This window comes from Crocodylus siamensis, chromosome 1, assembly GCF_052110815.1.
Source record: "Crocodylus siamensis isolate JL-2025a chromosome 1, ASM5211081v1, whole genome shotgun sequence".
NCBI lineage: Eukaryota > Metazoa > Chordata > Crocodylia > Crocodylidae > Crocodylus > Crocodylus siamensis.
This window is the reverse complement of record NC_143395.1, coordinates 393,117,417-393,145,323: the sequence shown is the minus strand read 5'-3', so window position 1 is coordinate 393,145,323 and position 27,907 is coordinate 393,117,417. Positions and strand designations below refer to the sequence as shown.

General features: G+C 42.4%; 1 protein-coding gene across 3 annotated transcripts in view; it reads left to right on the top strand.

Annotated features, from left to right (window-relative positions):
* DYNC2H1 (dynein cytoplasmic 2 heavy chain 1) overlaps positions 1-27,287 on the top strand; it is a 464,482-nt gene extending 437,195 nt beyond the window's left edge. For 2 of the 3 annotated variants that reach the window (XM_090030141.1, XM_090030133.1), the window contains 2 exons: positions 17,483-17,599; positions 24,957-27,287. In XM_090030141.1, coding sequence (XP_089886267.1) covers positions 17,483-17,599; positions 24,957-25,115 — 276 coding nt within the window. In that variant the 3' untranslated portion in view covers positions 25,116-27,287. The remainder of the gene's footprint in view (positions 1-17,482; positions 17,600-24,956) is intronic. The other variant, XM_090030125.1, reaches the window with a different exon arrangement.
* The last annotated feature ends 620 nt before the right edge of the window (positions 27,288-27,907 follow it).

Sequence of the window (27,907 nt, the reverse complement as noted above, 5' to 3'; positions counted from 1 at the left end):
TTGGAGGATATATTTTTATGGCAACATTCATGACTAAGTGTATTTAAACCTATAATTATTTGTTAAGTGAAAATGATATGTGAAAATTTGTGAGGTAATTCTGTGCAGAAGTCAGTTAGGAGGCAGTGACAGTGTGACAGATCACCTTTGGGTGCCTGTCACTTTAAGGGCCAGAGCAGGCATCAGGGCAGCTGGAAGGTGTATGCCAGAATAATGAGTCAGTCACATGACCACAGGAGGTCCCTGGGATTGAAGGAGGGGGTGGAGCAGCCTCCATTCTAGATCCAGGCTCTCAGGGATAAGGCAGCAGTCTGCTGCTGGCAGCTGGGATGACACCACCTGGCTGAGTGATTGCTCAGCAACACCTTGGACTTGTAGGTGAGAGCATGAGCTATGGGGATGGTAGGTGGCTCCTGGTCCTGGGTATGACCAAAAGCTGTACACTGCTGAGGAAGGATGGCCTGGTGGGACTACCTGTGGCAGGGTGGCTCCCCAGAAATGCCAGGCCAGTTGCCTCCCCAGGGCAGGTAGAGGTGCCTTAAAACCCCAGCCCCAACTACCCAGTGGGTTACAGGGCAGACAGTGGGGCCAGGCACACCTACTGTGAGGCAACTGAGTGCAGGGGATGTAAGATCCCAAAGGTAGTAGGGCCAGGCACACCTATCGAGAGGCACCTGAGCCCAGGGGCTGTAAGACCACAAGGGCCCAGCATAGGGGACAGAGTATTGGCTGCAGTGAGAAGGTGGTGGTGAAGAGTAGGGTTGCAAGGGGCTCCCTGAAGGGCTGCACAAGAGTGGTTGAGTGTGGAAGCCCCAGTGAGGGTAGTGAATAGCTGCCCTAGTGAGAGGGCAGAGGCATAGCGCCAGTCAGGGGGTGGAAAAGAGTTAGAGGCCAAAGGCAGAGCTGAGCTTTAGTGATAGGGCATGCAGTGCACAACTGAGAATACCTGGGCAAACAGAGCCAAAGGCCAAGGGCAGCCCATAAGGGGTCAGGAGAGTCATAGTGGGTAGTTTTGTGGACAGTGTTGTGGCACTGTGATGGCAAGACCCAGGGGGGAGTGAGAGTCCCAGTGAGACCCTGGAGCATGGGTCACGGTGAGGCACTGTGTCCTAGGTGTGACAGGGGCAAACTTTCATGCCTGGTATAAGTGCTAGCCTGCCTCCTGTGTATGAACCAACCACCCACCTCACTCTTCTGCCACGCCTTGATATTTCATAGATTTCATAGACTTCATAGACATCAGGGCTGGAAGGGACCTCGGGAGATCATCGAGTCCAGCCCCCTGCCCAAAGGGCAGGAAGTCAGCTGGGGTCATAGGATCCCAGCAAGATAAGCATCCAATTTACTCTTGAAGGTGTTCAATGTAGGTGCATGAACCACCTCCACTGGCAGACTGTTCCAGACCTTGGGGGCTCAGACAGTAAAGAAATTCTTCCTTATGTCCAGCCTGAAACGGTCTTGCAGGAGTTTGTGACCATTCGACCTAGTCATCCCTTGGGGCGCTCTGGTGAACAAACACTTCCCCAATTCCTGGTGGTCACCCCTGATAAACTTATAGGTGGCCATCAGATCACCCCTGAGCCTACGCTTTTCCAGGCTACAGAGTCCCATGTCTCTCAGCCTATCATTGTAAGATCTGTTTTCCTGACCTCTGATCATGAATATACTAGTATTGATGTGTTAATTAGGTGGCAGGCTGCCCATTTTGAACACCGAAGTTTGGGGAGGTATCCGCAGCTATGTTCCATCCCTACACCATGGCCCAAGCCTCGCAGATGGCATCCCAGGCAGCGAAACTCAGCTGTTCCTTTCACCCATTAGCTGTCCTCTCTGGGACCTTTGGCTCCCATTAGGCCTTGGCCTTGTCTCAGACCAGTCAGGATCCTTAGCTTCTTTGCTTTGTGGGCATCCCTCGCAGTGAGCCCCTGGCTCTTTTGACCCTTCTCTGGGTGCAGGCTCCAGCATGGACCTGTTGGGTCCCTCAGGTCAGGTCTAAACTGCGTGCCTGCTCAGGGATTGGGGGTTCCCCATTCCTGGCTCAGGTGCTTCACAAAGAGTGCCTGGGCCCATGGTAATCACTCACCCCAGCAGGCTCAAGCGCTTCAGAAAGCTTACCTGTCTTTCCCTGCATTAAATAACCCACCCAAAGGTGGGGGCTGAGGTTAAGGCACCCCAACCCACCTTACACCAGGGAAGTGATCACTCCTGGCATTACATGGGGACTGCCGCACCACCAGCAGCCCCACCAGGCCTTCCTGCCCCGGCAGGGGACAGGTTTAGGTCATGCTCTGGACCAATGAGACCTCCAAGCCATCCCCATAGCCTCACCCTTACCTCCTAGGTGTTCCTGGCAGAGTTCATCAGAGAGATGTCTCTCCTCTGCTGGCTGATCATGAACTGCCCTCAGCTCAGGGAGCTGGGCCTTAAAATGACCACCCTCATCAGACACCTGCCCCTCCCTCGCCCAGTCCTTAAAGTGTCAGGCATGACCAATGTTTTGCCACACTGTGGATGCCATCTGCAAGACATGAGACACAGCAAGGGAAGATAGGAACTGTGTGTAAACCCCTTGGCCTCGGGGCATTAAAATGGGCAGTCTCTCACTTATTACATCAGGTTGATCCCAACAAGTTGTGGCAGGACAGGACAGACTGCCCTAGACAGCAGGCAGTTGGTATGGTGACCAGCCATGAGTAGGCTCCTTCATCACAGTTAGCAATCACTTCTCTTTTCTATGTGCAAAAGGATGAGATATGTTCTCAGTAGATTGCTGCCATTGCTACACAATAATTAATGTTATTTTTCAAGTGAAAATCAAAGGTAAAAACTAAGTTTCATTTAGGAGCAAATTCTGTGTCCAGCATATACTTCAAGTAATTGAGCTATATGTTGGGGAGTTCTATCTACTAAGTACATCCTACTACGGCAGTAGTAGCCTCCATAGGCTACTGTGAGAGGGAGCGGAAATATCCACATCAGTAAGAAGACATATCTGCTGGTTTTATTTGGTGGAGAATCCACCAAGACTCACACCCATACCGTGGGCAGCATCTCAAGGATTACCATTGACATACAGAGAGTGGCCTCCACTATTCCATGGTATGTAGAGCACAAAAAATAATATTTCCCCTCCCCTTAATACCTCATTAATTCTTCTGCCTTCTGTACCCATTCAGGGATGTGGAGGCAGTGTTAGGCCAATAATGTTAAATGTATAGCATGCTATCTACTTAACATGCACACCAATTAAAATATATTGCAAATCGCTGGTCAAGAATATTTTCTATTGTATACATATTCTCTGGATTATACAGAAAATGAATCATTTGAATAACATGAATTCTAATACAGCTAAATTAATTTCCACGCCAATAGAAACCAAGAATGCAGAACAAATTTGTAGAATGGACAAATACAGTTTCAGAACAATGATTCCTAAATGTCCATAGAGATAAGGGTATATAAGCAACTAGACATCTACTTGCACTGCATTGGGGTGGCTAAAAGAGAAAATGAGGGCCTTGAATGTAGAACTGTAAGTAGTATTATTTACTACTGCTTATGGCAGGGCTGTCCATACTTTAGAATGGCTGGGAACCACATGCCATGTAGGCTGCAAGTCTCATGGGCCACAGTCTCTGCTGGCCTCTTGTTGACCCACACTGCATGGACTCCTCCTCACTATGCGGCGTACCTCCCACCCCATGCCATGTGCTGGCTCCAGGCCACCAGAACTACAGGCTTCCTGGGCCCCATGGGCCATGCTACCCCATGCCGCCTCGAGGGGAATGGGCAGGAAGCAGAAGCTGAAGAAAGGAGGAGGAGCCAGGAAACCCTGATGTCAGAGGTAACCGGAGTCCTGGTTTATTACCAAAATTACCACTACAGGAGTACTAAACCCAGTTCTAATATTCAAATTAAAAAAATGTGTTAACAAATTTAGAATACAGATATAAAAATGATTCTGAGTTTAGAAAGCCTGGCTTATAATGAAATACTAAAATAAGCATTAAACAACTAATTAAATAGTGAGAAAGTAATAACTTGATCAAGTTCTACAACTACTTACATTATTTCTGAAAGGAGGAAGTGTAATAGGCTCTACCACTGATATGGCTCTGGCACCCTCTGGTGATCAACTGAATCTGTTTTGTACTCCAGTCCCCCCCACCTCCCTCCCACCATAGGTACTGCTCTGTCATTGTCTGCCATGCCTTGATGGTGCTTAAGATTTTGGGGAGGCTGCCTTCAGGCTACCAACATGAGAAACAAGGTGCCTCACTCCATCCTGCTTATCACTGAGCCATCTTGGTCTAGCCCATTCTTACTGAGAAATGATTCCTGGCATGGTGGCTTGCTTCTACGTTAGTCCACAGGGCCTGTGCCTGACCTATACTCAGGTTTACAGGCCTCAGTTTGCCCTCCAGTTAATGCACTCAGGGCTGGACAGCCTGCCAATTAATCCACCATGCAGGGCTAATGCCTCCTTTCCTTGTAAGGGTCTTGTTACACATGAATTTTAAGTGGCTTCTGCAGCTCATAACGCATTAAGACACACATTAACACCTGAAACTAGTTTTAAGTACTTTTAAGACAGCTTAAAGTCACACCACTCCAACTTAGGTTTCTCTCTCATCTGTGTTTCCCATTCTATCTAGGCTACATATTAGTATAAGCACTTCCCCCACCACTGCCCTAGATCAGGCCCACTGTGCCCCCCCACGCCCACCCTAGCACCCTAGATCCCCACTTACTGCCCACCCCCCCACCTCTCCTGCTTACTTGTATCTTCCTGTGCTGTCTTTCCCATGGAGCAGGCAAGGAAGGGTTAACCAACCTGCTCAGCTGTGCTGTTGCTGTTTTCTGGGCTGGACTGAGCCTAGAGAAGACCAGCAGCAGTGGTGCGGAGGTCGGGAAGGTTAACCCTTCCCTGCCGGCTCCCCTGGGAAAGACAGCACAGGTATCCACAAGTAAGCAGGGAAAGGGTTTGAGGGGAGGAGCTGAGCCTAGGTGCAGGGAAGGAGCCCCAAGGGGTGGGGGAGAAGCCCAGAATGGGAAGGGAAGGATTCTTACCTTTCAGTCTTCAAGGCCCCAGCTGGTCTGAATGTGTGACTGCTCCAAACTCCAGTTAGCACTAACACCAATCAACATTTGAACAGCTCACATTATAAGGTGTAGCAATGCCATAAGAAGCCCAGCATCCTTTACTGGGTGCTTATAATCATCTATCAACATGACTAAAACACAGCTTTCCTCACTAAGTGGGCCTTAGAAGTTGTAAAAAGCCTCCCTTAACAGCTGCAAAAATCCCAGCACACTTTTGCTAGGCACCTGTAGTGGCCTCCCTGCATCCCATTAGCCACCCCATCCCTTACAATGAAAGGGTAAAATATAAACCATCAGTGAACACAGGTCACCTTTCCTAAAGCTCTCTCCCTTCTATATCACTGGTTACTGCTAGTCCCCTGCCTGAGCTGAGAGAGGCTCAGCCCCCTGTAGGCTACTCACTATACTATGTCTCTTTCTCTCTCTTTCTGACACACCCTATACAAGCTACCCATCACCAAGAGAACTGGTGACCTTCCTGTGGCCAGGGCTATACAGGGCCCGAGCCACAGGCACCTTTGTCCACCTCTGAGACTGAACTATACTGGCCACATAAGATACATAAGATAAGTGTAAAATATGTCTTGACATCAGCGGTGCATTGTACCAGAGGTGTACATTAAGTTAATAGCCAGTATACTTAGGCATTAGGGCTGTGCGAAGCTTTGGTCACTGATTCGATTTGGAGGAGATTCGACCCAATTTGGCAGCCGAATCTCCTAATCGAAATTGAATCAGGAGACCCATTAATCTCTCCAAATTGAATTGGAAGCCTCTGATTTGATTCAGAGAGATTCAACAATTTGGCCATAGACACAGCTTTACATGTTTTTCCTACAGACCTTAGGTGCGGTTTGTGATGCTGAGATGGTGGGGCAAATGGAGTGTCCCACAGGAGTGTGGGGAAGAGGGTCCCCCACATGCTTGGTGGTAGACCCAAAAGTGGACCAGAAGTACTTCTGGGTCCACACGAGGGGGACCTGCCCCCCAGCTCAGCGACTGGTGCCTCAGCAGTCTAGGGGGGCACCCGGTATCCCCCACAGGTAGTCGCTGAGCCGGTGGGGCCTAGGGGGGTGCACTGGCACCAAGCACATGGAGGGATCCCCCACGGTTCTGTGGGATGCTCCATCTGCCCCACCATCACAGCATTCACAAGCCACGCCTGGTACCTTGAGGTACGTATAAAAAACATATAAAGTGGTGTCTATGGTCAAATCACTGATTCTCTGAATCAGAATTGAATCTTCAGATGTGGATTTGGCTGATCAAATTAGAACAGTGATCCAAATCAGCTAATTGAATTGCTGTACCCCGAATTGGACTGAATCTGAATCACATATAGCCCACTTCAGACACCCCTATTAGGCATACTGTTCTGTGTGTTTGCATTCCAAGAATCGCTATAATACATGTGTTATTCTCTTTGTAAATTTCTTATTCAGCTTTAGTCTGTTTCAGTTTCTGTCCAGTCCCACAGTCCCTCATCTCTCAAGTTTTGGTGTATTCATCCCACTTAGTCCAGATATTTTCTTTCAAGTCAACAAGTTCTCTAGGTTATACTGACTGAATCACATGAGATTAATTAGTTTTTTCTTTCTTAGGAAAATACCAATTCATGTAGTTTATCAGACTCTTCAAACACTGGGAAAGTTAGTAATAGAAGTTTAAATACATACAGTTGGGAATTTTTTGATGGAATATTTTTCTGTAAGAAAACACTCATTTATTGAAAGTAATATGTTTTCAGGGGAATATACCACTTTTGATTAAACTTCATGAAATGCTTCTTAGCCTCAGGATGGAATGTTAGATAAAATGTGTATGTTAAAGAGAGAGGTTTGAAGTCCCTGCTCTACTTGATCAAGGACTTCACCTGGGGTCTCCTACATTGTTGAGTAAGAGTGTTAACCATCAGGCTACTGGCTGTTCTATGGTGGGTCTTATTCAGTATGTCCTGTTGCAGCTGTTCCACTTTGTATAAATAGTTAGGTAAATATTTATTTGTTCAAGAAGTTTCAGTGGTTGGGTCACTTACCTGGAATATAGCAAACTTGGGCTCAAGTCCCTCCTCTAGTGAACATTGAATTATTTGTGCAAAATAGAACAGCTCTAACAGGAGGCATTTAAGAAATCCAGGAATGTGGGGGAGCAAAAGAGAGGCTTACATTTTATATCCACACTTCCCAGTTAAGTGGCCTGACCATTGGCTTGGTAAATATTCTGAGATCGCTTTCTTTCCTTTTTGTGCCATCCTCTGGCTTCCCACACCCAGAGCCCCTCCTTAACACCCACACTTTCCCTTAGTCCCATTTTCCCCCCTCCCTATCTACCGTTTCAGCTCCCCCGTAGCTCTGGCTCCAGTCCCAGAGGCATGCTTCCCTGTTCTGCAGGCTTTGGGCATTGTCTTTTATTCAATTAAGATCAGTTAACCTAAAGTTACTCAGGAGCCTCAGTTCTTCAGGCCAGGCCCCTGTAGTCTATCTGTTGTAATCCCAGTCTTGGTAACTTTCACTCCCTACACTTCTACTTTCTTACCTTAACCTTTCCCCAGGTATCTCAATACACCAAGCACATACATGCATACATATCACAATACCCAACTTAGGAACTCACTTGTGTATGTGTGTAGGTGGGTGGTATGTGTGTAAATTAGTGAATACACATATATAGATATCCTTGTGTGTGTGTGTGGTATATGAATTAGTAATCCACATATGTGTATTGAATATGCAGGTGTTGGTAACTGGTAACTGATTCTGTCTAAATTTGGTGTGTGTAGTGTCCGTGAACCTAGATTAATTATTTTGAACGTGGATGTATCTGAGTTGCTAGAGTGAGTGTGTGTGTGTATGGCATTGTATGCATGATATACGAATTAGTGATCTGTGTCTAACTTTTGGGGTGTATAGTATATGTGCCTGAGCTGGTAGTGTGAGTGTGTATGCCTAATAGGGGTGTATGCACCTAATAAGTGTGTACTTAATTGATTTTTAAGTGTGCATGTGCAGTTGTACACCACGCCTTCCTAACAACATAATATTGAGATCCTAAGCATTGGCCTGACCCCTCAGGGCAACAAGCTCTAGTTGATACTAAAATGTGCATAGCTTTAAATCAGACAAATATACTTTGAATTAGTCATTAGGAAACCAAGACAAATTTGGTCCAACTGCATTATCAACCCTGAAATGGATGATTAATTCTACCTAAAGGGATGATTTAAAGTAGTTCTTACCTAGTAGGATAGAATCAGAATCGATCTACAGATAATTACACCTTCATTAATGGCACGCCATTTTCTTTGACAGAGACTCTGAAAATGATTGTCACCTGACAATCACATGCTTTTTATGCAGATACATTTGTTCTGTTTACTATATGTGCTTATTGGGCTGTTATCTAAAAATTGCTATTTTTGCTCCATTTGATGCAAGAAATCCATTTTCAGTCACTGTGGCATAAAATGTATAAAAAGAAGAAAAGTGGCATTCAAGGAACATTTATACAGTAAATTTAGCTAAAGCTAGATATAAATGCTGAAGAAAAATTATCATAGAAGTGATATATCTAGCTGTACATCTACAATCAGAAAGCATATTGAAGGTCGGCATCCAGAAGCTGTCAGAGATACCATTAAAATGAGATTCTGGGAATTGCTTTTTCACAGTTTGGCTCCATTCTTAAATAAAAGATATGCAAAGCATTTAAGAAAATTGTGCATCCTATGGAATATATGAACATTTGACTACTTTAAATTTGCCAAGATCTATACTGTCTTATGGGAAATGATAGCACTAACAGACCAAAACAATTAAATGGAGAACTTTGAAATGCTTACTTCCCAAGACCTAAAAGATAAAAATACATTTGTCTAAAACTGATTTTAAAGCCAAGGATTTCAAGGTGCTTTTTATTTGCATTGCAATCTACTCAATCTGTATGGAGCACACATAATTATAACTTGTCTAAGTGAAATGCAAGTGGCATAGAGCAGTAAACCTATTATTAACTCCTCTCCTTGTCCTAGCTCCAAACTGTAGATATGGTATACTTGTATTACTGCTTGTGTTCCAGACCAGTTGTGTGGGGTGTTGAAGTCTCAGCATAGAACACAGTGCATTTATTCAGCAAGATAAAACAGAAAACTTTTCTACACAATTTGGAGAGGGAGAGATACAACATGTTGTATGAATTACTCTGATTCCATTATAATAGGCACAAATAATAACCTTGATAACAGTGAGCCAGAGATCCAGTAAATATATGCATAATGTGGTACCTATGCATATTAGAAGCTTGGTCAAAAGTAGGGGTGTTAAGAGCAGGGCTGAGGAAGCACCCATCCAGGGTAGAGCCTGTGTATATTTGGTTGCAAGACTGAATTGTCTTTTATATAGCAGGCTAACTAACTTATTGTTGGTGAGAGTGGCAATTACTTCTCCACTTTCTTGCCTCCTTGAGCGTCTCAGTTAATTGTGTTTGTTTTTGCAGCTTTCTAAATCTCATTTACAGAGTTTCTGCAAACTGAAAAAGCTATATAACCTTTTCAAATGCATATCTTTATTAGAATGTTTTCTGTGATATATTTTAACTAAAAATTGTATTTGTACTTTTCATTCTGACAATAATCAGATTTAGTGCTGGTACAGATCGGTATTTTCTATTGCAGATATATGTTATACATTGTATGCATAGCACATCTATATATCATTAATATGGATACTATAAAGAAAATTGCAAATACAATACATAAGTTCAATAGATTTACTATGAGAAATATTAACATGGGGTAATGTAAGGACCTAAGGAGTCTACATTCGGCTTGTGCATTCCAGTTTGATGTTATGAATTGTCTATACCTGTCCTATAACAGTCTTTTATTGTGTTCTGCCTCATGCTTCTTATGCTAAGGAAGCAGGGGACAGGATCCATAGATCTATTTATGAATAGGTCAGTTGTTAAAAGCTATCAGCACCTGAATAAATCTTACCAGGGGAGAACAAAAGAGCACCTGACTCCTAGATAAAACTTTTTTTCTCTAAACTCTTCAGGGGACTCTGGATTTCAAGAGAGTGGGCACAGAACAAGAGATCAGTTGTTAGTAGTGCGGTATCTTAAAACTGAAAAGCCTGACAGCCTCTCCTAAGGGAAGCTAAGAGAAAAAAACCACAAGAAGCCTGGATAGGAGAGGGGAACTTAGGGCCATGCTTTCACAAAAAAGGGGTGCAATTGAGGAAGAAAGATGGTACCTAGAGAGGACAGATTTCATGATTAAAAACAAAAACAAACCCACCCCCTGCTACATTGGGATCCTTGACTCCTTCAAGGACTCCAGTGTAAGTCCAGAGAGTGTTGAGAAACAAAGATGTGCATATTTTTCAGTCTGGAGCTTTATTTATTTATTTATTCATTTGGGTTTTTTTAAAATTAATTAATTCATTTATTTATTTATGTGCTCTAACTAAAATTAAGTGATAGGTTTTGGAAACTTTTATAGAACCTAAGCTTGTTTGCTTCTATTAACATGTCCCTGAACGGTAATCTAGATAGCCAACATAGTGAACTTGCAGAAAGGGATTTTTTAAAGCTACTGAAATAGTCTGTGCCAGTCCTGAATGCCAAAAGAGCCTGTGCTTGGGAGATGTGCCAGAGATACCAAGCAGAGGACCAATACAAAAACCTATTCATAACGAGGGAAGTCTGAGGCCAGGTACAGACATTACACTTTTACTGCTAAAAGTGATTCGAAACCAGTCTATGCCTATAACAAAACAGACGTTCAGCACATAAAACTGGTCTATACCAATAACACAACAGAAGTTTGCCACATGTAGACTGGTTTAAAAATAACAGAATCCAGTCTAATCTTTGCTACCCCTGCCTCCTTCCTCCCACCAAAGAACAAATGTGTGTTCTGTTCACTACTGATCTAAACTATGCTGCTTACAGAAAACCATGTAACTTATTGATTTCCACCTTGGGCTTTTTGAACGTCTATCCCTAGCCTAAGTGTGAAACCTAAATACGGCAGGAACAGTACTTAAAAGGAGAAGCTCCACCAGGATTGTGACAAGTTCAGAACTCCAATTATATTAATTATTACCAGACTGTAGAAAAACACAGAGAAGTTCTTGTCTGTGAAATGCTCTTTGCCAGTGATGCAGCAATTGTTAGTCATTCAGAAGCAGGACTGCAAAGCCTCATGCATCGCTTTTCCTGTGCTTGTGAAAATTTTTGTCTGACCATTAGCCTGAAGAAAACAGTACTCATGGGTCAACAAGTTGACCACTTTTCTGAAGTAAGAATAAATGGTGAAAGCCTGGAAGTGGCTGAAAAATTCACTTACTTGGATTCCATGGTCTCGCAGAATCTTGGCTTGGAAGCCCAAATTAATGCTTGCTTTGGAAACTTCAAAAGAGAGTTTGGAAAAACAGAGTGCTCACTCTGTTGACAGAAATGTCCATTTACAGTGCTCTCTATTGCACAACAGTAAAATGTGGACTCCTTATGCCAAGGAAGAAAGAAAACTGAATAGTTTCCATCTTTGATGTCTCTGCCATATGCTAGACATAACATAGCATAACAAAATCTCCAACTTTGCTGTCCTGAAACAGACCAAGATATCTTGTGTATTCATGCTCCTGGACAGAGATGCCTCTGTTGGTTAGGACATGTGAACCGTATAAGCAGTGCCTGAATTCCCAAAGATATACTCTATGGTGAGCTGGACACTGGTACATTAGCTTGGACAGCCCAAAGTCCATTTTGTTGATCTCTGCAAGGAAAACTTTTGTGAGCTGTACATTGATGGCCACCACTAGGAATAAATCGCTTTAGACAGCTGCAAGTGGAAAGCCGCCATGAAGCAAGGCCTAGATCACTTTGAGATGGGGAGGGTCAATAATGAGAAGAGGCATCAGAGGCGGAAAGACAAGATGGCACTCAGCATGCCAGCGCAAGCTCAACCAAGCTTATATATCCAACTAGGCTGCTTGTCGTGCATCAGACTCCTCACCCACTCAAGAAGCTGTGGTGGTACCCAATAACCAAAGGCGCAATCTCTGTGATCTCCTAAGACCAATGGATGCCAATGACTTTGATCACCAGATACTGGAGATCCTAAGAGTGAATATCAGAGTAACATCAGTTGATATATTTTTTTCTGAAAGAGGAGATCTCTGTTTTTTTGCTTGTACAAACAAACAGTGCAAAACTCTGATATCTCTATACTCCATAGCACAGCACCAGTCATGGGTTGGAAAGCCCATATCAGTGTTAGTATGTAATAAAAAATAAAGCTCTTTCTGAAGTATTTTAACCTGGTGAAAGGCTCAAAAGTAAGTGTAGAAAGGAAAAAAGTCCCTAACTGTTTTAAGTTGGATGGGGAGGGGGAAATCAATGAGGTTTTGTTGGTATTTTTTCACTCTCATAGCACCTTGTAGGGAATAAAATGCTAATGCTTTGGTTGAAATGATGGCTAAAAATGGTATTTAGAGGTTTGCTTTTGGGAATTGGCTTGTAAGTAAAGTAGATATTGTATTAGAACAATGGTCCAGGGTGATGGCAAGGGTTAATTTATTTCTAAAACCCTGTTTGTGGCAAAAGTCTTCTTCAAGGCCTACTGTGTCTTACATAGGCAAGCAGCAAGCAGGCACTCAGGCTGGGAAACCAAAGACATATACCACGCTGGTCCATAACAGAGATAAGGGACTCTGCCACATTGGCTAGGTCACAGTGCCCAGCTGCAATTCCTTGGGTTTTCTGGTTTTGGGGGAACAGGCCAAATAACCAGAAATAACCAAATTAGGATGTATGCACGTGATAGGTTTGTGAAACAAAAGAATATGCTGACAGGACAGAATGTGGACAGTATGACGACCAGAGGGAAACCAATTAACGATGCCCAAAGATGAAGAGTCATCAGAGGAGAAAGAATACAAAAGGAGGGATTTCAGAGCAGTAAAGGATCCCTGAAAGGGGAACCCGAGGCCACCATGGATAGAGGGCACACCACCAGCCCATCTCACCCACTCCACGGGGGGCATGTGGGCCTCAGCCTTTGACCTCCAGGCTGCTGACATCTGACATTCAAGAGAGAACCTCAGAGTGAAGCTCGCATACTGGCCAGATATACCTTGACTCTGTGAACCCTGGGACTGGTAGATATAGAAAAGTTTGCATTATTCTTATCTGTTATCACTGCGTATCAATATAATTTGCCTGTTATCAAATGTAGAGGTCATGATTGGTCTGAGGGTTTGGGTCTGCCAAGGTATCTGGGTCATAAACCTAGTGCCAACAGAGATGACACCAGAAACGTAATATTTCTTCCTGCACATTAATTATTTTGGGGAACAGGCCCAAATCTGTTCTGCAGTTGTTGTTGATACAGTTCTGTGCAGATGGAATATTTGTCTGCAGAAGTGTAGATGTTGAAATTTTAATGCGGAGTGTGACAGGGGGCCAGAGTGTGACAGATTGTAACAAAAATTATGATGTTACACAGGCAGGAGGCTGCCCGTTTACTACCTCGACACCAGGGGTTGCTATCCACCACTCTAAACCTCCCCTACATCGTGGCCGCGTACCACACATTCAGGCATTCTCTGTACTGCAAAGTAGCAGCATGGGGGTGGGGGGAAAGGGTGAGATGAGGTTTGATCCTGAGAGATAAACAAAACCCATGCAAAAAAAAGTGGGGCAGCACACGTGGGGACAACCTGCGCCAGCCAAAACCGGTGCCTGGCCAGCCAGAGCCACACTCTGCCAGCTGCCAGCCAGGTTCTGAGCAGCAAGATTGCCACTGCTGCAGCCCCAAGAGGCCCCCAGGACTCCAGGTAAGACTGCTGGGGAAACAAACATCACAAAATGTGCTGCTGCTTCTTGTCCCCAGGGAAACAAATATCCGTGCTCTTGTGGACAGGGCCTCTATTTTGACCGAATGGGTTTTTCATCTGTCATTTAGTCCATTTTATTTTTTCCAGATTTATAGACATTTTAGACACTAGACATTAGCGATGGAAGGGACCTCGAAAAATCATCAAGTCCAGCCCCCTGCCCCAGAGGCAGGAAGTCAGCTAGGGTTAAAGGATCCCAGCAAGATAAGCATCCAAACGTTTCTTAAAGGAGTTCAGAATAGGTGCCTGTACCACCTCTGGAGGGAGTCTATTCCAGGCCTTGGGGGCTCAGACAGTAAAGAAGTTTTTCCTTATGTCCAGCCTAAAATGGTCTTGAAGAAGTTGGTCTGTGTCATCCCTTGGTGCACTCTGGTAAACAGCTGTTTCCCCAGATCCTAATGCACATCCCTGATGTACTTATAGGCTGCCACCAGGTCACCCCTGAGGCTTCACTTTTTCAGGCTGAAGAGTCCCATGGCTCTCAGCCTCTCTTCATGAGCCTCTAGCCCTCTGATCATGCACATGGCTCTCCTCTGGACTCTCTCAAGCTTCTCCACATCCTTCTTGAATTGTGGAGCCCATAATTGGATGCAGTACAGCAGGAGGATGACATCCTGAGATTTACCTGAGAAGCATCTATTGATGCAAGCCAGAGTTTTATTCACTTTACCAGCTGCAACATTGCATTGGTGGCTCATGTTCATCTTGTGGTCAGTCATGAGCCCCAAGTCTCTTTCGGCTGTGGTGCTAGCAAGCGTAGCACTGCCAAGCCTATGAGCATGCTGCAGACTTTTCTTTCCTGAGGTGCATTGCATTTTTTTGGTATTGAACATCATTAGGTTTATATCTGCCCACTTTCTAAGCCTATCCAAGTCAGCCTGAATCACCAGCCTATCCTCAGGTGTGGACGCTCTACCCCAAAGTTTAGTGTCATCAGCGAACTTGGCCAGTCTGCTTCTGACACGAGTGTCCACAGCGTTAATAAAGATGTTAAAGAGAACTGGTCCAAGGATGGAGCCTTGGGGGAAACCACTGGTCACTGAGCACCATAATGATTAACTTCTGTCAACTATTACTCTTTGGGTCTGACCTCGGAGCCAATTCCCCAGCCATCAGACTGTGATGTAGCCGAGGCCACAGTTAGCCAATTTTTCCATGAGGAGATCATGGGATACCAGATCAAAGGCTTTTTTAAAGTCCAGATGTCAGTCACTTCTCCCTTGTCCAGGTGATGTGTCACCTGGTCATAGAAGGAGATGAAATTGGTCAGGTAAGACCTACCCTCAACAAACCCATGCTGGCTGTCCCTTAAGATGTTGCCATCAACCAGCTTATCAAGAATGGTCTCTTTGATGATTTTTTCAGAATCTTACTGGGGATTGAGATCAGGCTGATTGGCCTGTAGTTCCCTGGATCTACTTTCCTCCCTTTCTTAAAGATGGGCACCACATTGGCCTTCTTCCAATCTTCAGGTACTTCACCTGAGTGCCACAAGTTTTTGAATGTTTTTGCTAATGGTTGGGCTATGACACCTGCCAGCTCCTTAAGTATTCTGGGGTATAATCTATCGGGACCAGCTGACTTGAAGGTGTCCAGCCTCACCAGGTGTTCCTTTACAAGGCTACACCAATGCTGGTTATAAATTCGCCTTCACCCTGGCTGTTCCACATCATGCTAGGCACGGCAGTCCCTTTGGGCTGATGAAAAACCAACGTGAAGTACCCATTAAGCAGTGTAGCTTTTTCCTGGGTGTCAGTCATCAGTTGTCCCATTTAGTTTAGCAGGGGTCCAATGTTACCCTTGCTTTTCTTCTGACTCCCCACATATCTAAAAAAGACTTTTTACTGTCCCTGATATGTGTAGCCAGATGGAGTTCAATGGCAGCCTTGGCTTTCCTGGTTCACAACCTACAGGTACACCAGTCCAGAATACTCCTCCTTGGTGGTGATTCCAGTCTTTCATCCTTTATAAGCCTCTCTTTTTAGGTGTAGGAGGTCCACAAGTTCCCTGCTGAGCCAAGAGGGTTGCTGTGCCCTTTTGCTACCCTTCCTCCAAGATGGGATGGACATCCCTTGTGCTGTCAGGATTGCTCCCTTGAGGAGCAGCCACTCCTCTTGGATTCCTCTCCTTGACAAGTCAAGGCCCCTTAGGGCCTCAGCAACAAGCCTCCTGAGCTAATCAAAATCAGCTTTCCTAAAGTTGAGGACTTGTGCATTGCTGAGTGTCTTGCCAGCTTTGCAATGGATAGTAAAAGTGATTAGCTAGTAGTCACTATCACCCAGCTTTTCTTCGATTCTTAGGTCACTGACTAGATCATCTCCTTTGACCAGTACCAGGCCCAGCAATGCTTTACCTCTGGTTGGTCCATAGACTTGAGTCAGGTAGAGCTCATCCATACATGTGAGGAAACTTTGCAACCATTCAGATTTGGCTGAGTGCTCTTCCCATGAGATGTCCAGGTAGTTGAAGTCTCCCATGACAACCATGTGCTGAGAGCATGCAGCCTCAGCCAACCTTGGCGAATTCCTGGTCTAGCTTTTGTCCCTGGTTAGGAAGTCTGTAGTAGACTCCTATCATTGTGTCCCTTGTGGCACGTTCTCCACATCACCCTCCCTAGGTGCTAATGTCAGCCTGCAGAGAAGTGTAGCTTTCGTTGACATAGAGAGCTACACCCCCACCCGTTTTATCCACACAATCTTTAGGGCTGATATATAGCAGGTAAAGTCCAACACTCACAGTGGAGTTTTAGAGTCCAAGAGCATAGATTTGTGCAGGAAATATTTTAGGATAGTTTACTTACTGTTGTCATTAATTCACACAGCTTAACTTCAGTTAAAATCGGAGAAACAAATCCATATTTCAAAGGTTACAAGGGCTGATTTGACTTCCCTTTATTAAAACAGTGCTTTTAAATTGTTAGAAATAGAATGGAATATAGATTATTTCCTGTGTTTTTTCCCTGATACCACTTTAGCCTAATTGCTATTTTACACTGATGTTTCTTTTGCTTCTTCTCCTCTATAATCTTCTATATATTATATTTCTTTCTGTAGAAAACATGCAGTAGCTTATTCCAGTCTTTGAAAGCTGATATCAAACTTCCAAGCAAGAAGTCACGCCTGTTCAGAGATGGTTTTCTCCTTCTTGACATTGTTAATAAATGTTTACTTGGTTGTTGCCACTATATTTCCATTAATTTCATGCCAGGGCACCTGCAGTTTCATAAATGATGACATTTTACAGGTATTTTTCTCTCATATTTTCAAAGAATGTGAATCCAAAACAGGGAAGTAGACCTTGTGTTTTAAATCGTGCTTCCTATTTTCACACATAATATTATAATTAATTAGTTTTCTGTTATTTGGAGCTGCAGTCATAATACTGAGAACCTTCCATGCTTTGATTAAGACACATTATAATAATTATTGACATTTAAGGCTTTAATATATATTTGAAAATGTTATATATTTCCATGACAGATCAGTGGCCTGCAACTGGAAGGTTGCAGTTTTGATGGAAATCGGCTTTCAGAAAATCAGCATGACTCTCCCAGCGTGTCATCAGTGCTCCCTTGTTACATGGCCTGGATTGCGCAGGTACTATATTATTGAAGTCCCTAAACTTTAAGCCCAATAATTAGCCATTTTCCTTCTGTAACAACTTTCCAGAGTGTGCCTCTTCTTCTTTAATAATCGTCAAATCATCATCTGGTTTCAATTTTAAAAAAGCTTTCTTTTTGTGTAGTACAAATGATTCATTGGCATTTGGTCAATTTCTGAACATTATAGTGCAGGTTTAGAGGGAGACAGTATAAACAAAAAAAGTATTCTAAACCAAACTAATTATTTTTCTTTTCTCTATTTTAAAGACATGAACTTAATATTTAAAACACTTATTAAAGTATTTGGGAATTCTTGATTAAAGAAAATTTTGAAGTCTGAACACCATGTGATGTAAAAACTGACATTAAGAACTTCTGTTTACACCTAGTAAAATCAAATTCTAACATTTCTTGAAGTGCTTAAGATTAAAGCAAAACAAGTAATCCAAACAGGACAAATTGTAGCTCATGTGACTTTCTAATTACAGTAATAATTACAGCAATAATCTTTGTTAAATACAGGAATCAGAAGCAGCAAAATAATATACTTTACATGCAAATTTCTTGTAAGTATGGGTTTGTATTACAGCATGGGTGTCAAATATACAGCCCATATACCATTGCATCCAGTGATGGGCTACCAGAAATGCACACCCTTGGCACCACACTGCTGCACACCTCTGGCACTGTAAATAGGCCAGGGCTCCACACCACCAGGCAGCCACATGGAGCCAGGTTTGGGTGGCAGTGCAGAACACTGGCCAGTTGTCAGTGCCAGGGGCATGTAGTAGCACAAAACTCTGGCTAGGCGGTGGCAGAAAGCTGGGGGTGTAGAGCTGCATGGAACCATATTCAGGTGGCAGCATAGACCCAGGTAACTGCCACCCGTAGCCTTGTCCATGTCCCACTGCTGCATGCCCCTTGCCTCCAGTTCCTCATTGCTTTATGAATGTGGCTCTGTTCAGTTGTATGCCGTTGGCTCCATGCTGTTGTTTGGCCAGAGCTCTGCACCGTGGCATGCCCCTGGGTCCTTGGTGCCCAGACATGGCTCCCTGCAACCAAAGTCTCTCCCACTCCTCCCTGGATGTACAGGGTGGCCCAGTCCCAGGCCTGGGAGGGGTCCTTGTGGTCTGGATCCAGCCTGGGACCTGGAATAAGTTTGACACTTCTATCTTAGTGTTATGCTTAACAGAACTATCAAAGTTTATATTTATATATCATATACCTCCTTCTTATAGAACTCTTGATTTTTTCTGTGTGTGTGTGTGTGTGTATAGGTATACACACACACACAAAAGCAAGAGTTCTATAAGAAGGAGGAATGTGGTTTCTCTTCTTCTCCTCTTTTACACTAAACACAGCTAGATTCATTATTGCCCATTGCTTTCCGTTACTTTAGCACTCATTGTGCGAACAAGATCCCATACAGCAGACATGATTGGGAAGCAGAGGACTGCTGTGTGACAGCTTAGTGAACTCTGCATTATTGGAACAGTTGCCTGGCTGCCATTGTTTAATAAGTTTAATAATCAGGAATGTGTTGAGAATCCTATATTTACACTTAATCATTCAGTTTTAATTGATTTTAGCCTGCTGTTACCAAGAGGTAACAACACTTCTAGCTGCATATCTGGAAGCAGACTTTAAGCAAGCAGCAACTGTACACATTAGCTGCAACTGTACTAGACATTTTTCTTAAAACTTCCCATTGTGCTTCACTCATAGTATTAATGGAGGCTGAGGTAGCACAGGTGCTAATGTGGAACGTTGACAGCCCAGAGGTTGCAAGTTCAAGGCCATAGCAGAAGTGCTTTTGGCAATGTCCATCAAATTCTAACAAATCTGTGAATTTTGCTAATCACCTTGTCCGGGGTGGAAGAAAAGTGATACAGGCTGATTGCCAAGTTAAGACCTAGCCTGAGAACACAGTAGTTGAAATACTATCAGGTCTACAGTAGCACTTTCACCATTACTATCATCGATGAAATGTTGACAGTTGAGTAGTTATAAAAAATAGGTTACTGTAGACATGATTATTGAAACAGGAAAACTTTGAATCTTACACTGATGCTTCAGTGCAGCTAAGTATGTATCATACATACTTAACATTAAGATTGTAAGACCATCTATATTCAGCAGAGCACTTAAACATGTTAAAGATAAACATGTTCTTAAGTGTTTAGCTGAATCACAGCCTGCATTCTGTGTAGAGATAACATCCAGTTGTTCTAGGCAATAGATTTGCCTAGAGACATATGCTGATGAGACCATTCAGTAACCATTGAATTTAGCTCCTCAGTGTGCCTAGCTTCGCAGCTGGGTAGCAACTGAAAATGGCTACCTAGGCAGAAATAATAATGAAACACAAACCAACAATGTAAACCAAAGAGATGCCTGGATCCTTTTCTGCAATAATACCATAGAAAATACCTGATGGATAACAACTATGAATCTTTTATTTTCTATATAGTTCTCAGACTGTGCACTTAACTGAAATTCCTAAGTACTTTCTCTCACATGGTCTCAGACTGGCTGTTATGTTGCCATAATCATGGACCTTTAAGTTGGTTCCTAGGACTTGCTCACCCCATGTTATACTGTCAACGTTGGGTGTATTACAATGTTGGGAATCTAAAGGAACATACTGTAATTGATACCCTACTGTCCAGAAATAACAGTCTCCTGACTTAGCCAGTGTTCCTGGAGTTCATGTCTTCCCCAACTTTATATGAAAAAGAAAAGAAAGCAGCATGGATATAGTGCTTCTCAGAGCAAGCGAGGGTTTTCGTTTTTTTAGTTTTTTGACTATTAATATAAATTACATTAGCACAACTATTGTAGTAGACTAATTCAGCACATGAAGTTTCTATAGCTTGTTTTTCTGAGAAGGAAGTAATGTAGGGGAAGAACTATGGTACTATATATATTGAATGCAAGAAACTGATGTTAATATAATATACAAAAGGAAGGATGTTTTGGAAATAATAAATTAAGCCATTTTGCACATCCTGTGTATTTTGCCACACAAAATGCTGTGTTCAAGTCAAAGTTGCGAAGTACAATACTCAAAAATTAAGATCCTAATATAATCGAGGTTACTTGTGCAACTTAAACTTGGCTTTGTGTTTATCTAGCATGCACAGTGCTTAATTATGTGATCAAATACTGTTTTTGTTATTGGATCCATGCCTCACTTAGTGAACAGGTAGAGAGCATTCACTGAATGTATCTATTCAATACTTTTTATCAGCATCAATCAGTGTGAGGCACCATGTCTTATTTAATACTTGGCATCCACTGAATTTTAATTTTCTTGTAGTCTTTTCACAACATAAGAAGTTCCACAGTGGGTCAGACCAAGGGTCTATCTAGCCCACTATCCTGTCTCTGACTGTTCAGATGCTTTAGAGGAAGAATATAAGAAATAGTGCAGATGCAGAGTGACTCAGTGTTTTCTGTCTCCTTCCAGCTACCAGCAGTTGTCAATCCTGAGTTTGGTGTATATCCCTAACAATTGGGTTTAATAGTTCCTAATGGACCTATTTCAATCTGTATTATCCTTTTTTGAATGCAGTTACAATACTAGCCTTCCCAATATCCTGTGGCAATCATGAGTTGATTATATATTGTATTAAAAAAAATACTTCTTTTGTTTGTTTTAAACCTGCCACCTGATCACTTTATCTGGTCTCTTCTTGTATGAAAAGAGACATAGTGAATAATAATTTTATATTCATTTTCCATAAGTTTCATGATTTTATAGCCTTCAGGAAGAGGATAGACAATACAGTGGCTGATCAGGCAGGGAGCAGAAAGCAAAACAGCAAAGTGGGCAGGACTAATAGCAGCCAAGCAGGCACGGGGCTTGGGGGAGGGAACAAAAAGCAGAGCAGCTGATCAGGCTGCGGAAGGTGTGGAGAACTGGAGTGGCACTCAGGAAGGTGTGGAGCTAATTTGTGACGTCTTAAAAACGTTGACTCCCACTGTAGTACACAATCCTAATGTCCAACATAGTGTCTGTCTTGTGTTCCAAGAAAAATAGTTTTTAATAATAATTTTCAGATTAAAAGAAGTAATCCAAAATCCACATTTTCCCATGATCAAAGTGAAACACCACTATATATGTATCTCTATATAAGAGGTGTTTCATTGTAACCACAGGAAAATGTGGATTTTGGGTTACTTTTTAAAATCCAAAAATTGGGAGTGGGAGAGGGGGTTATCAGAGAAAACCAGGATCCCTGGTGTTCACATTATTAAAGACTATGTAATGCATCAACAATAGAAGTTAAATTAATGTTGAATCATTTAAATTGCTGAACAGCAGAGTGCTATAGTTATTAGGAAAGTTAAGACAGCTGTGGAGTGAAGTCTTAGACCAATAAACACAGTTTTCTTGTGTCATATCTGCAATTTCATATATTCAAGTTTTTGTAACTTACAATACTGTGGTAGCTTCCTAGTGCATACCATCATTCAGTTTATGTGCAACTTCTTTACTATTCTAATGAGTCATATTTTCTGTCTTCCTTCATTATGCAGTTGCTATGATGCTTGAGCCTGAGCAGCAAGGCATGCTGGTAGACTTCTCAAAATAAGGAGCTATTGCCTATGAATGGCAAACATCTCCAAATTGGTTCAGAGACCTTATTTTGAGAGTGTCTTTGTTGAAATTGCGGCTTCCCGAGTTGGCAGAACTTGGGAGCACAGCAGAGGTGACCCAGCTAGTCTCAGGAAGTGTAAAGGGAAGTTCCTATCAAGCTTGTACAGTCACTGGCAGCCAGCCAAAGTGTAGCATTAACATTTTCTTTAAAAGGAAGCCAGTCTTTTTCAGCCACTGAAAGCATCATGAGCACAGCTAGATATTCTGCATGCAGTATGCCCTATTAAGCAGATATGTAGTGATGAAAACAGAAAGGCATGGGGCAAAAAAGACATTATTTACAAAAGAGGAAAGTTAGTGTGTTATATTTATAACACAAACTTAGAAAGACTTAAAGTTCCAGCCTAATTGAAGTCAATGGCAAAATTTACATTGACTTCAATAGTTTAAGGATTTCAACTCATGTTGAAAAGGTGGGGGAAGTTGATTTACAACAACAAAAGTACCATTACCAACACCCTTCAAACATAGCATAAGACAAAGGATACAAAACAGTCATTGTTTTTGTATTGCCTCCTTTCCTTTTTTGAGGTATTTATCTGTTTGCTAAACAGTGGAGTGTCACTAACTCATGCATCTCTGATTTGTACTATAAAAATCCTGGATTTTGTTCCAGGTCCCTATATAGACAAGTTACATGTTTTATTATTTGGTTCACTATGTTCTTTGGCATTTTTTTGTAAACATAAAATGAGATTTTAAGTGCTGTAGGGAGTATAATTCTATTACTGCACAGTGCTAGAATAGTATCAAATATTGAATTCAGTTAAACTAATCAGTAAGGCCATTGTTTAAATGCTGGAATAACTGCTGCAAAAAACCTAAGAGCTAGTTTGAGTTTCTATACCCAGTTTTATTGTCCTACACAGCTGTCAGTTACCTTGCAACTGGCAGTGCCTAGGAGCAACTTGTGCCTCACAGTTCTTCTCAGTTCCCATATTGTTCTGGGAGTGCAGAGGGTATTTTGCTCTTTAGAGGACAACATGTTTTGCTCATCAGGATGGAAAAGAAAAAGACAAAATCATAGCTCAAACTATCCCTTACCCACATGTCCCTTCATAGCAATCATTTACAATACAATTATAATCTATGTGTTAAGTAACATTGCTAATAATGTAAAACATCAATGTAAGTTCATGGATGACTATATCATATCAGCAATAACAGTCCACATGTCCAAACCTGAGGCTCAAGTGTAACCCATAAAATTGCTATTTAGATACCTACATGGAAAATAGTACAGCCAAACAACACCTGCTGCAAATCAAATCAAAATTACTGTAAGGATGTTTGATTTTGTTTCGTCTGGTTTGGTTTTGTTTTTTAAAGGCAGTATTGTATAAAGACTAATAAAGGCATCAGCCCAGTTCAATTTTAACTAATAGTCAGTAATTTTAAATATGTTTGCAAATTTCACATTGTTGTAACAAGTGTTTGCATTTTGCTTCTGATGTTTTCTATATTACATTGAAGATTACCTTTGATTTCAGTTTTCAACTATGTTACAGTGAAAAAGTGGGGAAGGGAGAGTACGTTAATTATATAATAATGACTAGATCCTCTGTTCTGAGTGGTGCCTATCACCTTTAAGATCATCTAATGCTGAGTACCATGCCAGCCAGGCTTAGTACCACACCAGGCTTAGTACCATACCAGTCAGTTACAAAGGTTGGGCTAGCTCCCTGTGTATTAGAGGAACAGCACTCATTGCTTAAAGTGTGCAGCATCCATGAAACATGTTAAAAGAACTGGGAAGAGATGGCTACTGCTCACCAGTGGCATCTCAAAGTGAAGTGGAAGTTCATATCCTCCAGCAGACTGCCATCTCCCCAAAATTACTGTCTTTTTTCAGTGAGCCAGTCATAGCCCTGTTGAAGTTAGTGAGGGCCTTCGCTTCAGCCAGTACAAAACCAAGCTCTTAGGCTGGAAACAGATGTTGCTTTTGTACCACCTTAAAAACATACCCTGGGAACCCCCTTTCTGGGGACCAATGATGACATGTTTTCTGCTGATCGATCGGATCAGCTATGCTGGGATATTCGATACAGCTGATGTCTCAACAAAAAGATCTTAGTCATCCCCTTCCCTATTGTTTAACTCAGCACAGATGACTCCCTATGTCAGAATATAGAAATGATTATTGTGTTATTTAAAACACGGCACCTTTGTCTTTCAATTTCTACCTACTGCAGGATAGAAAATAAAAATATTTGCAATGATTCCAGTTAAAATGCATGCAGTAACAACTTTGCAAAATAGTGGCTTAAATGAGAGAATTGTGTTGGAAACAGATTTTAAACATCTTTACATTGGAAAGTGTCAGAGAAGTGGTCATGGCAGCTGATGCTACCTGCTTTCAGTAGTTAATGTGATATGCTATCATGTATTTTGTATTCTTAAGTTTTGAAGCATAAATTGGCAGGGCACAGTTAGGAAAACTCATGTACTTGGAAGTCTAGAAAAACAGTTTTTTAAAAGAAAAAAAATCTGTTCTGCAGGGAAGCCTTCTCTTCCTTTTTTGTAGTCCTAGTCAATAGTAGAGTATTCTCCTGATACTTACTAGAGGTTGCAATAATCACGTTAGAATTTACTGCCCTACTTTTGAATGCTTTGTCATCAGAGTCTTCTTGTATCATTTTGTTATACCTATTGTCTATTTAAATGATAACTAAGGGTGCTTTATTGACAGGATGCATATGGTCCTTATTCTCCAGAGGAATGCATATCCCTGCCAGTCTACACTAGTGCTGAAAGAGACCGGGTGATGACAAATATTGATGTCCCATGTGGACAAAACCAAGACCAATGGATCCAAAGTGGAGCTGCATTATTTTTAAAAAATCAGTAAAATATAACTGAATTTGTTATTTTAATTTGTTCTTGCAGCTAATAATCTCTTAAATATCTGAGCTGTTTATTGTAAGATAGTCATGTTTTACTATATACATATCGTTAATTCTAAAACAATGCTACATAAATATGTGTTTTATATACCAGAAAATAGTAAAACAAATGTATTTGAACTAGAATAAACTGCTCTTTTGAGGGCTAGTATAAGAATTAACCACAATGCTGCTGTACCAAACACACCAAAGGGCAATTTCTCACATTGTGACATGATCTATTTCCTATTCTGATTTTTTGCATTTTGTGTTTTGATTATTGCAAACCCATAGAGGTTGAATATAAATGCAAGTCAAAATGTTTCCTCTGATCTGTTTATTATATTTGTGTTCTGTCTGTACTATTATATTTTTTATAAGACCACACTAATTTAATAAAAGTAGTTGACAAGTATTAATATTAATGGTAAGCAAACTGTATTATTTTTACTTGACAAATTGAAACCATTTTTGCTGCTTTCTTTGTTAATGATCATAGTTTCATAGTTGGTAGTGTTGGAAGGAACCTGAGCAGATCATCTAGTCCTACCCCCTGCCATGGGGAAAAGTACTGCCAGCAAGGTCTTTGTCTAGCCTCCTCTTAAAGACCCCCAGGACAAGAGCCAGCACCACTTCGCTTGGAAGTTGGTTCCAGATCCTAGCCGTCCTGACGGTGACGTAGCACCTCCTGATGTCTAGCCTGAATCTACCCTCTGCCAGCTTGTGACTGTTATTCCTGGTCACTCCTGGTTGTGCTCAGGGGAACAGGGACTCCCCCAATGCCTGCTGGTCCCCTCTAACTAGTTTGTAACAGGCCACTAGATCCCCCCTCAGCCTTCTCTTGTGGAGGCTGAACAGGTTCAGGTCCCGTAGCCTCTCCTCATAGGGCCTGCCCTGTTGCACCCTGATCATATGAGTGGCCCTCCTCTGGACCCTCTCCATGCTGTCCACGTCCCTCTTGAAGTGCGGCACCCAGAACTGGACTCAGTACTCTAACTGCAGCCTGACCAGTGTCGCCTAGAGGGGGAGGATCACCTCCTTGGACCTGCTTGAGATGCATCTCTGGATGCATGACAGGGTATGGTTGGCCTTCCTGACTGCATCCCCACACTGCCGGCTCATGTTCATCTTGCCATCAGTGATGACTCTAAGATCCTTTTCTGCCTCTGTACTGATGAGAAGGGAGTTCCCCAGCTTGTAGGTATGCTGCTGGTTCTTCCTCCCCAGGTGCATCACCTTGCACTTGTCAGTGCTGAAACCTGTCCTGTTCTCATCCGCCCACCCCTGTAACCTGTCTAGGTCCAAATGCAGCCTATTTCTCCCTTCTAGTGTGCCCATGTCCCCCCCCACATCTTAGCGTCATCAGCAAATTTGAACAGGGTGCTTTTTACCCCCTCATCCAAGTCACTGACGAAGATGTTGAACAGTGCAGGATCACTTACCTTCTGATCACATTTTCTTTGATAAATTGTATGATATTTCAGAGTTCTCAGACATACTATGAGTTAAGTGGGGTCACTCTTCGCTGCAGTTACCACACAGAAATTGTGCACATCAGGGGCAATAGAGTTATTTTACTGTGGCTCCAGCTACACATGTGCTTTACTGCAGAATAAACTAATTAGCTATGGGGTAAATTGTTACTATCTATACATGCGATGGTATTAGGCCACAGTAAACTAACTAACACCACTGTCGAGGCAGTATTTTATGGTGGAGTAATTAACTATGTTTAAACGCATGTGTGGATGCTAACCACAGGTCAGCCCAGCCAGAGGGCCAGACTGCTGCCTGCTGCCTAGCCACATGACTCTGCAATTTCAGTACCCTTCTGCCCTAGCCATCCCCTCTGCCACTTGACGCTACCACCCAGATCCCAAGACAGAGCAGGAGAGGAGTGGCCCTGACATAAACTGCTCCACCTTGGCTCAAATTCATAGGAGAGCACTGGTGACAGCAAATACTCCAGCTGGTAGGGGGGCACGAAGAGTGCTTGTGCCCCCCCTAAAATTGGCTCCAGCAGCAGCAGGTCGACAGTTGGAAGTGCCAGTGGTAGAAGTCATCGCCAGCTGGCCACTGGGGAACCACCCCCCCCCAGGATGTACCTCACTGGAGCCCCCCCCAAATTTTGCTGTCCTAGGAGCATCTGTAGATGCCACACCCAGAAGTAGTTTACTCTGGCTCAAACTCCTCCAGAGTTTATTTCCTCGAATTAAACACACGTGTAGACACACCCTGTAACTCATTAAAACCAATTGAGGTAAAAAAAAGCCCACCTTACAGATTTTTTAAAAGTAAATCCTCAGCCTCTTCACTGGCTTTTTTGGTTCATGGCATTTTTGGTCCCATTTCCAGTTTGTACTTCTGAAGAAAGTACCTTATCCTGTCCTTTTTCCCAAATAACTTGCCCCACTCTTCTTAAACCATTTACATCTGTTTTTTGGCTCCTAGCTGGAAAACTTTCCAACTTTCTCATAAAATAAATCAGAAGCACTACAACAATTTGATATAGCTGCAGATCTAAATTTAAAACTGACTTGTGTTTAATTACTGAATGGATTTACTTAAAACATTTCAGAAGATTAACGTAAGCATCATAAAATTAGTTCTGAAACTTACAATTTTTCATTGGGAACAAGAGGATATAATCCTTATTAAAACCACAAATATCTGAATGATGAAGTTGCTAGAGATACTTCCATAATGTGCAAAATTACTCCAACAAAAAAAAGTAAAGTTGTAGAGAATATTCTATATA